Below are 13,692 nucleotides of genomic sequence, written 5' to 3' on the forward strand. Positions count from 1 at the left end.
TTGGATAAGTTCAGTTTAAACTGGTGCCAGCGCTTCTATTTTGTGCTTAACCAATGTACAAAAATAAAAATGAATAATAGATGAAATAAAGCCACTTACCATAAGAATTATGACATTTTGAAAATATACCAATCCCGTAATGATACAATAAGTATGGCTACACTGATCACATCCATCTACCACAAAGTACTTCATCTTCGTCACTCGAGTACATTTCATCTGGTTGAAATTGGTTTACAATTAGTACACATGTATACATATATTTTGTTTTCTTGGGGGGGATATTATTCTCAACTATTGATCTAAAACAATTTTTTGCAGAATATGCTTAATCATCTTCACGTGTAGAGCCAATCAGAATATAGCACATATTGTAAAATACAGAATGCTGAAAATGGCGCCTAAATCTAAAATAAATTATTCTTATTATTCCAACTTATTTGTTATTGGAAAGTTATTTCTGTTTGTTCTAAATAAAACATGTGAGACACTTACTTACCATTTACCGTATTTTCCGCACTATAAGGCGCACCTAAAAGCTTTTTATTTTCTCAAAAGCCGACGGTGCGCCTTATACATTGGTCCAATATTGAGCCTTTTGTGCAGCTCCATCTAATAGATGAATAACGTAACCCCAGCCTCTACTGTAGCCTCTATTCTATGCGCCTTATAATGTGGTGCGCCTTATATATGACATTTTTTTAAATAGGCCATTCATTTAAGGTGCGCCTTATAATGCGGTGCGCCTCTTAGTGCGGAAAATACGGTACATTACTTACCAGTACTACATTGGTTTACTATGTTTGGTATGTCATCCTCTTACTACCCGCTGACTAGCGTTGTCTGCTCAGAGAAAATTTTCACTTTGTGCAAAAAAAAAAAAAAAAAAAAACTCCCTGTCCGGACACAAATTGTATGAGTCAGAGAATGAAGTGTGTGTGGTGTGTTTGTTCTTCTAAATCAACCCTTTACCTCTCCTCCCCTCCCTCACCGCCATCATACCGGGCACCAAACAGCCAAGGTGAGTGGGCGGGAGGATGGCTGGGATGACGGATGAGAATTTATGCGGAGACACTGACACACCGTAAGACGGGTCGGGTGACGGAATGAGCATGACGTGGCCCTACGCAGCCCTGCGGAGTTAAATAAATAAAGGGACATAAACAGGAAGCACAGACTGGACAGACTTGGCTAAACTACAGAGCCGAGACATTGCAGTAAGAAGTGAAAAGAGGGATAAACAAAGACTACTAGAGCGGCCTGATGGCATCTACTTGACAAGACATCCAACACACCAGACATTGCTAGTGAAAGCGGACTCATGTTAACCGCGGAGACAGATGGACAAAGCGAACCAAGAGACAGACAGACATTGCATGGAGAGAAAAGAAGGAACTGACAGAATGAGAACAAGGAAGAGGAGGAGGAGGGAGGGTGGTGCAGGACAACAGAAGGAAAACAAAAGAGGGAAGAGGAAGAGAGAGAAAGAGAGTAAAAAGAAAGAAGGCACACAGAGCGGGGCGTTTGTTTTGCGCGCTCCTCGCAGGAGGGTGAGGCAAAGGGCAGCGGGGCGGGTGGGGGCGGGATAGTTACTCGAGAGCTGAAGGTCCTCCTGCGATCATCTTTAAGCCCCTCCAACCTACACTGGAGCTAGTGGAGATAAAGCATCGAATCACAGGCGTCAGTGCATCTGTCCCGGCAACCGCAGCGCCACACACAGACAGGCAGACGAGACACGCAGGACGGACAGACAGGCAGACAGACGGACGGACGGACGGGACAATCCCTATAGCAGGAGCGACAAAGATAAAGGAGTGAAGGGAGGAAGAAGGAGACGGAGGAGCAGGCTGGACTGGGACTATAACAGTCCTGAGCGAGGATTTAATACAGTAAATAGTATCACAATGGCCACAGATGACCACAACGTCCCTCACCGTGCATCCTTCAAAGGACACGTGCAAATGGAATATATAATATTTATAATTTATACACATATTTATATAGTTTATAATACATCATATTTTTGGGAGTTTCTCGATTCACACTGACATGACATGGAGTCAGTCCCAAGAAGGAGTCATGCCATCGGCGAGATCCTCCCTGGCGAAATCTGCTCGCTGGTCTCAAACGAACTCGAAACAAAGATGATGTCTTTTGCTGAGATTAAATTTTTATATCCATAGTACAGCACGGCGCCATTTGTCAGAAGTCGGTGAACACACAATTGAGTGCCCGCTATTTGGGAATTTAGTTAGCGATCGCAAACTTCATAAGTCATGTGCAAAAAACTTTGTTTATATTTCCATTTTTTTCATGTCGATTATATTTTTGAAATAAAGTCACTCAAACAATCAACCAAAATGCTCATTTGATTGCTTTTTACTGTAATTTCCGGCCAATAAACCGCAACTTTTTTCACACGCTTTCGACCCTACGGTTTATGCGGTGATGCGGCTAATTTGTGCATTTTTTTTTCTAACGGCCGGAAGGGGGCACTCGAGCGGGAAAAGGTAAGTGAGACCGGTGGAATATATGTGCTGAGGAAGTGACTTTTACCGGTCTGGCCCTCTTAGCGCTGCCCTAGCGTGTTACTGTCGTGTCTCAGTGATTTTTACCAGTATGTTTTTTTTTAACTGGCCCTGTTAGCATGGCGCTAGTGTTAGCACGATGCTAGTGTTAGCGCTAGCATTAAACTCTCTGTGTACTGGGTAAGGTTTATAACCAGATGCGCTCTGTAGGCCAGGAATTGGTCTGGTAGTGTTTTTCATCCACACATTTACTTTTATTATGACTTGACTATCACACTGGTGTAAATTCGAGATTAACGACTACATCTTGTTCTGACTTGCGTACAAATTTGGGAATGGAAATGGAACTCAGTCATGAACTGAGAACCTGCTGAAAAGGTCTCTCGATATTTTTGAAACAACGACTAGTTTACATTAAACGCCACCAAAACATCTTGAGAGCAAAATTAAGCAGAATGTTTTGAAAAGTACGAAATTCATAGGAATTAAACAGCTGTTTCTTGTGTAGTTATGAACTCCCACTACACTGACATATACCGCATTTTCCGCACCATAAGGCGCACCTAAAAGACTAATTTTCTCAAAAGCCGACGGTGCGCCTTATACTCCGGTGCGCCTTATATATGGATCAATATTGAGCATTTAGTGCAGCTCCATCTAATGGCTGCATAACGTAACCCCAGCCGTTACTGTACCGTCTATTCTATGCGCCTTATAATGCGCTGCGCCTTATATATGAAAACAAGTTTTAAGATAAGCCATTCATTGAAGGTGCGCCTCATAGTGCAGAAAATACGGTACCTAAGTTCATGATACTTAGCGTGTTTACCAGTTTAACGCCAATATCAATCGTTGTTGTTTGCTTTCTGTTTATTGACCGAATTAGTTTTAAGTCACACCAGCACAGCCTGCAATGAGTGAGGAGACAGGGAATGGAAGGAGGATTTGGGGACGCTAAAAACATTTAAAGCGACAGACAGATCAAATTTGCAAACACGAAGAAGAAGCATGTATGAAAACTAACTGTCGACAACTGCAGACGTGGCAACACACACGTTGCGCTCCGCGGCGACAAAATGGAGCAAATTGCGTCGGAAAACGGGCTCACTATAAGATCTACTCTAGCAAGCGACGTCATACATCCCTCGTGGTATCGTAAAGTCAATTCTGCGGGCCGGACTACGGCGAGAAACCGCGGCGCACGTGTGACGTGACGAAACAAGCAAACAAAAACAAAATCTCTGGGGGGGGCGGGGAACTGCGGAGACGACATCGTCCGAGAGTCACGGAAAGGCAGAGTCTGCGTATGACAATGAACACAAATATGGCGTGTTGTTGTGGAGATGAAATGTTGGATGCTTGTTTCAAATTTACCCAGCAGCCCTCCCCGTGATATCTGTCACACAGTTCAATAAAGAGTCAGACAAGATGGTGGAAATGCAAATGTGAACACGTGCGCACGCCAAACAGTGAACGAGTGATCAAAATATGGATGAAAATCACTGGAAGTAGAAGTTTGATTGAGGCAATACTCAGGTCCTGTACCGTGTACTCATGGGATACTGCAGTGTGTTTGCAATACTGAGGTACACGCGTGCACGTGAGCACTAATCCCTCAACCTGTCAACCGCAACAGAAAGACTTAAGACTTTGGACCGATAATACCGGGCCCCCATTAACTATTTCTTTTAATGTGATTCACGGGCCCCTCAGATTTGCCCTTTACAGCCTCCCTGTGGAATACAAAATGGTGAATCGGGGAGGGGGGAGGGGGGTTGGCCAGGTACCACAGGAAATCGATAGCGCTAATAACCATCCGAGTGAGGAGACGCTGCGAGGAAATGATGAGATGTAACCGCCGCGGTGCTAAGCTCAGCACAAAATTAAAGGCGCTGTCGAACAAATTATGTAAAAAAAAAAAAAAAAAAAAGGCGGCGAGCGGGGGAGGGGGCGGTGGGTGGGTGGCAATTCATCTGTTTGCTCGTGGGGATGAGGAGCCTGTTTGGGACAATATTGGAAACGCCCCTTCGGAGCGGCCTGGCCTCGGGAGACGGACTTGTCTACCGTGAGCGATCTGAACCGGAGTTGTCTAACCTGGGGAGTGGAAGCGACGGCGTCAACCCAAACTAAACTGGAAGACCGAAGGGATGCATGATGCACTCATCATCTGCGGAAAGGACATCGACCGAATGGCGATGGGGTGAGGGGTGGTGAATGGAAGCAAATGAGTGCCAGGAGAGATACACTATATGGACAAAATGGCCGGGTCTGGAGTTATGTATTCATAAATCACCGTTATGCTGCTTTTCCACTGTGCGATACTGGCAATACTCACCTCTGTTTAGCAGTAGCACTAAGGCAGGAAACTGTGAAACGATGCATGCTAACAAACAGCAGAACGACAGTCTCCAACTCTCTCTACTATGGAGACATTTCAGTTCAGAAGTGACTGAGGTCAGTCAGAAGAGGGAAATATGTAGTATAATTGTATAATACTGCAGTGTCCAGAGCTGAGAGATAGCAATGGGCTAAGTCCCCAAGGCATATGTGCTCATTTTGGTCATTTCTGGGCAACCAGCAGTGTTTTTTTTTTTTTGTCACCCTTATGCTCAGCTTGGAAATAACAAGTTGACTGTGGAAAAGGAGCATCCAGGAAATTCTAGACAATTTCGATAGCGACTGTGTTTCGACCCCCCCAAAAGTTCCGTAAGGACACGTTCGGATGAATTTGGTGTTCAACGACATCGCAGTACAAATACTTTTGTCCATGTAGTGTATTTTTAATGACGAGCCCTGGGAAGGAGTGTTTGTTGACCACGAACGGTGGAGATGCACATGACAGCTTTTGTAAACAAAGAAAAAAAAAATAAAATCATATAAAGGGCTGCACTCCTTGAACTTTTTCTTACATATCCTGTTGACTAAATTGCCATGTGTATCACCGGTGACAACACACACCTCCCTCTGTAATGTGCATTGTGAAAAACCGTCCAATTAAGCCTTGTGTCAACTCGCGCGTCTGGATGTGAAAAGTCAACACCGCCACCTCCAGATCACAAGTTAACAAGCAGGTGAAAGTGCTCATGTTACAACCACACGGGATGATTTTGATGTTCTGGCTACCATAATCAATAAATACCTAAATTAGATCCTGAATATCTAACTTGCAATTTCGGCAGAGGCCTGGATCATTATTTCCCCCCCGCTGGAGACGCTCAATGCCGTGTCAGTGCTTGTTATGAGCATGGTCGGGTACTACGTGGGATGCCGGTGGCCCGCATGCCGATCGGTCGGAATAGAGGTCGGTAGAAGGTTAGCGGGTTTACCTGGTCCAAGGTAGAGTACCTTGACTTGAGCGTGATGACCTCATCCAGGTGAGCCCTGAATTCTCTCCGTGAGGCCTGGGGGAAGCCACAGGATAGTCACTCACCTTCATGCAAACAGACACAATCACACACAGACAACCAGGGGAACGAGCGTGCACGACCGATGACCCTGTTCGGTACCCGCTACTAAACCGTGCGACATAAACTCCAACACGCAGGCTGCTTTTTAAAACACGGGCGAACGTATACCGGACATACCGTACAACCTCCATTAAAACCAGAATACCAGTCGCCAAAAATAAGCCACCAACGCGGCAAACAGAACCACAACGATGTTTCCTTGGCTTGACCGTGTCAGTTTGCGTCGGGCAACATGTTCTATGATTGGCCGCATTGGACAAGATGGAGTCTGCGTTCATGGGACAAATATGGGAAAAAAAACCTCTCCAGAGTCACACAAATTTGAGACAGCCAGCGCAATCCGACACTTTGCACGATATTGAACAAGGGTTAGTCAGTTTTTGGGCGACAAGCTCAGGTCAGAACCGAACACCCAGCCAATCGCAGTGACGCTTTCTTAGCCATGTGACGTCACATACTAAGAAAGCGTCACTGGATTGGCTGGCAGTTTGGTTACACTGAAATACAACTATTGAAAATGTGGTCAAAATACATATCAAATTCAAATCCTGGTGGCATTAATTTACTTCCATAGAGACTGATATGTAAAGCAGCAAGCCCAATAACAATTAACAATGAACCAATAACATTAAAATCACTTCAAAATGCTTACGTTGTCTTAAAAAAAGGTTTGACGATAGCAACCCTACAATGGATTATTTTCTATTCTCATCATTTCTGAATCTGAACAAGTCGGCAGTCAAAAATCACCTCAGACCACTGGGAATTCGGTACTCTGATGTACACGTGGCGCAACGCAAATCCCAAACAGGTTTTGAATCATAGTGAAATAGCATTTAAAGAATGATATTTTTGCTGTTTTTGGAGTCCAATGCTGTATAACATAACACAGCGCTCAACATTTTTAAAAATGTTCTGCTTAACCGCAATATAAGCAATTTTTCAAAGTTTTTGTTCATGAAACCCATTTTGGCGTTAGCAAGCGCTATTCATAGCTGAACACATAGCGACTGCGACGGCAAAGTAATTAAATTCTAAACCCGGCCAGTTCCAAAGTGTCCTTATCGCGCGGCAACAGAAAATCAATGCATTGTGATAGCGTATTGGACAAGCGTTTCATCGCGGTCGTGCCTTTATCAGCTCCGGATCACAATCGCCAGGCCTCGGGCTTGAGGTGAGAACACTTCCGGCGCTGGCGGGCGGCCGGCGACTCTTTGGCTTTGCGAGAGCCGAGTGTGTGCACGCGCGTGAGATCGGCACTTTGTTCAAGCGATAGTCAACATTCAAACGTCATTCAACGTCATTCCTGAGTTAAAGAAGTGCTGTGAATGGATGGACTGGCAGCCTTCGGTTTATGATGGAGTTTGGTTCCAGAAACCAAATTCATTTATTTATGTATGCTAACCGGTGGCAAGCGAACAGGGCCACCAAAGCCTTCTCTGAACATAATCAGGAATACTGTCAAATTTCTTGAACGTCACCGTTTTTCCAACCTCTGATCGGTTGGTCAGAGCGAGACAAAACCTACAAACCATGTCTCTAGTCATCTGCACACATTAATACTGTACATTATTATGTATTTTATTGACATTTGATACTTTTGTTAACTCTGAACTGCTCTAGATGTATGTGGCCATGTGATCGTGTGTTCTCACGCCGCTGCGCAAACACGTCTACTTAGCGCCGCTTGTAACCTTGAAATTTTGTACATCAGGACCATCATAAACCGAGGACCGACCCACTGACTGTTTAGTTGGAAGCTGTGAAAGGGCGGCGAACAAGGCAAGTTAGATTGTACCAGAAAGAGCCCAGAAGGAGATTTAATAGTCGCCACAAAAAAACAAAACAAAAGAGGAAGTCACACTGATGGAAAGTAAACAAACAAGCAGGACAGCACATACAGTTGAAGACTAAAAGAGGGGGGTGGGGGTGGGAGCTGGGTGGGGAGTCATGCCAGAGATCGGAGATGATGAAGCCCCGTAACGATGCATCCGAACACATGCAGGAGTACCTCGGCAATGCTTAGGGTGGATGAACAGGAGGGGAGCCGCGCCTGGTGCGACACAAAAAGAAAAACAAAACAAAAACAAAGGAGTGGGAGAAGAGAAAGAGGGTTAACGGAGACCCAAAGCTGTGTTTTAGCAAGTGGGGATAGAGGCAGCCAGAGACTTGACATGTACAGTGAGGAGGCCCCCCGCAACCCCCCAAAAATTGGTTTCGGTGAGGCTGTCTCAGATGGGCCAAGGCAGCAAAGGGGTGGAACAGACTGGACAGGACAGGACAGGACAGGAAAAGAGATAGGATAGAGCAGGTCAGGTCAGGACAGCAGGTAGGAGCAGAACGGGGGAGGGTTTCATTTGACCTTCTCAAACAATTCCTGAATGAACATGTCCAAGTGATCATTGCTTCAGCACTTTTTACCACGATAGTGCCATGATGTCAAAAGAACGATTCTATTTGAACCGGGAAATGCATTTCTCCATTTATGGATCAGACACCTGCCGTGAATTGTGACATTCAGCTTCTTGTTGGAGGACAGCAAGTCCTACTGAAACGTTTCAACAGTTGCAAGATCAAATTAATTACGCCGGTAAAAGTTGAGTGCACTTAAGCTTCATCCTTAAATTTCACCTAAACGCTCATCCCGAAAATTTTGTGGTTAGTTAATGTACTAATTCTCCCTTGAATCACTGAAATAATTATCAATACTTGTAATGAGGTCGACAGCATAGTCACCCTGGATTACATACGTCACTCACATTTGAAAAATCTACGGGTGTGGTCAGTCATGCCCGCAGATATAAAGTTGCAGGTGTGTGTTCTTTTTGTAATTATGACTGTAGCCCTTTAAGAACGGAGGGGGGCGGCGTCAGGTAAACTAGGAAGTAGAAGTAAGCTGAGCAGCAGCTCGTTGTTAAGAGAACGTGTGCTGTGGTTCACTGCGCTGGATCGGTTTTCACGTGCGCAGAGAGTGTGCGACAAGTGCGCAATTGCGCAGTTTAGAGGGAACATTGGTCAAGATTACACAAATTAAGCGAAGTCTTTCAATATCTATGTATTTCTACTCGTAACAAATTTTACATGCGTGATTTTTCGTGCTCGACTGTGCAGATTTGCCAGTGCGATGGCGCACATCTAATCACAGTCACTGCGTCTGCGTGTCTGTAACAATGGCGGGAAAAATGTTGTATTAGCATTAGCGTTGGTGCTAACCTTACCACTAAGAGTTGTTTGCTGTGCTTTTGCAAACGTGACGATGAGGCCATTTTTTTTCAAACCACAAACTTATAAAATTCACAATTCTGGCTTTAAGTTCTAAATCAAATATAAATAGTAAAGTAAAGGAAAATATATATAGATATATAATTCAAACTACAGTTGGGTATAATAATGACAATTAAAATAATGTGTGTGGAGGTCTTCAGCCTTCACATAAGTATTTTATAAATCATGATTTCTCTCCTTTCTACGGCTCCATTTTAGTAATCGTGAGATTGAGAATCGTCATTTCACTACCCATGAAAATGAGAAAATGTGCCACATATTTGGTGCAAAAAAAAAAAAAGTGCAACATATGTTCTCCACTCTGTAGTATAAATATTGCTGGACAGCTCACACTCCTATCATCATTTTTTTCGACAGATTGTACATTTATGACAAGTGCGAAACGACATTTAAAAAAAAAAAAACGGTTATGCGCGGCATCTGCTCGTCTCATAAAGCACCTTCCTCAAAACCTGACACAACCTTGGCACGCAAAAGAAAATATCACATCTATTCCTGGCAAAATAATAGCCGGCGCGGACCGCAAACTCATTTTGAGTTATTACAAAAGCAATTAGTTAAAACCAACGCTCCCGTTATGACAGTCGCATTTTAGATTACATAACAAATTGCTTTAATAAAATGGCGCCGTCAAAGAGATAATCATCGCGCTCGCCCAAATTAAAACGCTGCGAATTGTCACGTCGTCCCCGTCGCGCGCGGATAAAATGACGCTGGCGCAAAAATCATCAGGAAGTCGTTAACCTAACTACACACACAAAAAAAAAAAAATATGGATAAACATCGACCAAATGTGTGTGGATTGGCCACATGCTTTATTTAAACGTCTTTTCCTGAGAACCGGCAAATATTAAAAATCAGGGGCCAGATGATAATCGATCCGAATCATCGTGTCACATAATCAAACTTTTCATGACGTTGGTTGCAACGTGGTGAATTGTTTTCATGCGTAACGTTGCAGTTGCGTGCGGTCATATTGCTTTTGTAGACTCTTGAGTACAATGCGTACTACAAGAACCGAAACAAGCTAGCGGTACATATTTTTTTTTTATTGTCACAGAGGTTTTTTTTTTCTTTTTTTTTTTTAAAGAAAACAATATCTGTGTTGTACTTTGGTGGCAGCAGTTGCAGGTAAGCCGAGCGAGCCGAGAAGCGACGCTGACGAGGCACGAGCGCTTTTATCCTGCAGCACCTCGATTCATCACGGGGGCTCCCATGGCCGCCGCCGCGTCCCAACGTATTAGAGGGAAGGTTAGAAAATAGAAATTAATGAGCTCCTGAGCGACTTCGCCAGCGTTGGCGGAGAGTGGGAGCGAACACAGCACATTTGACACCCCCCCCCCCCTCGCCTCCCGCCCCCCCAACTTGCCATCGTGGACCACATGGCCAATGAGCACGTTCCATCCAGCTGGTCAGCTTTCATTTCCTGCCCCCCCCTCCACCTCCAGCATCTCATTCTTTTTCTATTCGTATTTCCTCCCCGTTCTCTCTCCGACCTGCCTCGAGGGTTCGGGTTCAGCTGCTACAGCGCGAGTAATATCGCGCTGACACATGCAAAGCCGACGCGCGCGCACGTGCGCGGTCGCCGTCCATTTATAACGGTGTAATTACATCGAAAAACACTGACTGTGACAAACACATCAGATAACTGTTTGCTTTTGAGAAGAAAACACAAAAAGTGCAAGTGCACGTGAACGAGGACGCAGTTATTTGCACTTGAAGCCCAAAGCAACTTGACCCAAATGGTCTTTCTAGGATGAGCCAGACAAGGGAAGGAGCATATAAAAAGATTTTTCTTCTTTTTTTCCCTTTTAAATGAACGATATTTTAAGAAGAAAAACATCCCGCCGCTGCAAATAACATTTCCTTCAAATGAATCCGGAGAGATTCCTTTTTATACGGCGCTGCAAATTTGGGAAGTAACAAATGAGCGCTTCACTTTGACATTGTCGCGAGCCATCGGTGCGGAGGAGGACCCAAATGCAGGACTCCGAGGCAGAGGCATAATGTCCACTGGGTTTTATTTCAGAAGTAGTGTACGCGCATGGTAACATGGTGCAAACTCACTAACGCAAGGCAACGAACTGGCAAATGCCAGTGACAAAAACTCCAACTTAAATGCCCGTCTAATTACAGTCCCAATGTGAAACAGCTGTGAGCGGTGACAGGTTCCATGGCCACGCCCTTTTTGGCAGTTCGGAGATGAAAAATCTAGCGATAATATCCTGTTTTTGTGTGGCGGCACGGTGGATCAGCTGGTAAAGCGATGGCCTCAAAGTTCTGAGGTTCCGGGTTCGATCCCGGCCCCGGCTGTGAGGAGTTTGCATGTTCTCCCTGTGCCTCCCACATCCCAAAAAAACATGCGACATTAATTGGACACTCTAAATCGCCTCTAGGTGTGATTGTGAGTGCGGCTGTCTGTCTCTTTGTGCCCTGCGATTGGCTGGCGACCAGTTCAGTGTGTACCCCGCCTCCTCCCCGTTGACAGCTGGGATAGGCTCCAGCGCTCCCCGCAACCCTCGTGAGGATAAGCGGCAAAAAGAAAATGGATGGATGGATAGCTTAAAAAAGATAAAACACAGATCACCAATTTCGCCGACCATTCCCTCGATAATGTGATGAAGAAACTAACATGAGCAATTTTTTTAATCAATTGAATGAAGTCGATGTGATAATAATGACAAAACTATTTTAATTATGCAATACATTGCTGTCCATGATTTTTATTTTTCATTTTTCTCAAAATATAAATGAATAGAACACTCGTGAATCTCAATTCGTGGCATCACGATCCAAGATAGAAAGATAAGAGTACATTATTTAATGCGGATTCAATAATGGATTTTATTCAAACAATACTAAAAATTGTGGCCTTATCCTGATGTTTTTTTAATGTGAAATTGTGATGAATGTGCTTAACTATTGATTTAATTAGACTTAGATGTGTATATTATCCATGATCATTTTCATCAATCAATTTAAGAAACCTAAAATATCACCCCCAAAAAAATTTGGCCTTTGTATGAACAATTGTGAACATAACTGGACATACTGTACGATATATAGTACCAGTCCCAATTACTTGAATGAAATGCATTTTTTCCTTTTCAAGAACATCAAAAAAAATAAAATAAAATCCACTTGAGAAGAGCAGAACTGTGTCAACTCATCGGGCCACCCAAGAAGCATCATGTCAGCCTTTTTGTGAAGCCTCCGCAAATATGCTCGTTTGCTCGCTTGCCAAATAGGTCATCTATTCAAATTCATACATTACGACCGCGTTGGCCTCTTGGCGAGACGGTTGACAGACTACAGGAAACGCCTGCAGCTTGCCAAGAAATAGTCCCGCGTGTTCTGGTCTGTAAAATCCCAAGAATAAAAAAAAAATGTATACATGGAGGTTTGACGACGACCCCCGCTATCAAATCCCCCCCCCCCCCCCCCCCCCACCCCACAGAGTTTAACGTGACACACGACATGATCAGCTCGGCTGGATGAAGCTCCGGAGCCACTTTCAAGTGACAGCCACGATTGGGTAGAAAAACCAAACATTCTCCCCAGCACTCACATCAAAGTAAGTGGGTAAGCAGAGCTGCAATGTGTTTTATTGTATTTACAAATTAACATTGGATCAGATTATATTAGATTAGTTAGCATTATGATGACTGGAAAAATGAATGTTACAATAAATAGGCTCCTTACTTGGCTTTACCAACAAACAAACAAACAAAAATTGCTATTGGTAGAAAAAAACTTTCAGTGCTACATATTCCAAAGTCATCATTTTCTTTTTCATAATTTTGCCACAAAAGGTGACTTTACAGCTCACCCATCCATCCATTTTCTTTTGCCGCTTATCCTCACAAGGGTCACAGGAAGTGCTGGAGCCTATCCCAGCTGTCAATGGTCCAGGAGGCAGGGTACATCCAGAACCGGTCGTCAGTCATCGAGACAAACAGCCGCACTCACAATCGCACCTACGGGCAATTTAGAGTGTCCCATTAAATGCATATTTTTGGGAGGTGGGAGGAAACCGAAGTGCCTGGAGGAAACCGACGCAGGCACGGGGAGAACAGGCAAACTCCACACAGGCAGGGGCCGGGATCGAACCCAGGTCCTCAGAACTGTGAGGCCAACGCTTTACCAGCTGATCCACCGTGCTGCCGGAAAAATGAATGAATGAATGCTCCTTATTTGGCTTTACCAACAAACAAAAACAAAAATGCTATAGGTAGAAAAAAAACTTTCAGTGCTCCATATTTCAAAGTCCTCAATTTCTTTTTCATAATTTTGTCACAAATGGTGACTTTACAGCTCATGTTTGACAAAATTATCTTCCAAAATGATGTGAACTGGATGACAATACAGACAAACACTCACATACATTTTGATTATTATTATTATTTTTTTGG

The 13,692-nt window shown here is 44.0% G+C and overlaps 1 protein-coding gene across 12 annotated transcripts in view; it reads right to left on the reverse strand.

The window, feature by feature from the left end:
* The window catches only part of gphnb (gephyrin b), a 99,669-nt gene that overhangs the window by 17,370 nt on the left and 68,607 nt on the right, over positions 1 to 13,692 (reverse strand). For 9 of the 12 annotated variants that reach the window (XR_009793811.1, XR_009793813.1, XR_009793812.1 and 6 more), the window contains 2 exons: positions 5,855 to 5,929; positions 1,594 to 1,650 (listed from right to left, as the gene is read on the reverse strand). The exons of 2 other annotated variants lie outside the window; for them this stretch is intronic. Coding sequence is in view for 7 of the 10 variants with exons in the window: in XM_061812264.1 (XP_061668248.1) it covers positions 1,594 to 1,650; positions 5,855 to 5,929 (132 nt within the window). In the remaining 3 variants the exon portion in view is untranslated. The remainder of the gene's footprint in view (positions 1 to 1,593; positions 1,651 to 5,854; positions 5,930 to 13,692) is intronic. One more of the 12 variants, XM_061812266.1, reaches the window with a different exon arrangement.

The sequence above is a fragment of the Syngnathoides biaculeatus genome, chromosome 23, assembly GCF_019802595.1.
Source record: "Syngnathoides biaculeatus isolate LvHL_M chromosome 23, ASM1980259v1, whole genome shotgun sequence".
Lineage (NCBI taxonomy): Eukaryota > Metazoa > Chordata > Actinopteri > Syngnathiformes > Syngnathidae > Syngnathoides > Syngnathoides biaculeatus.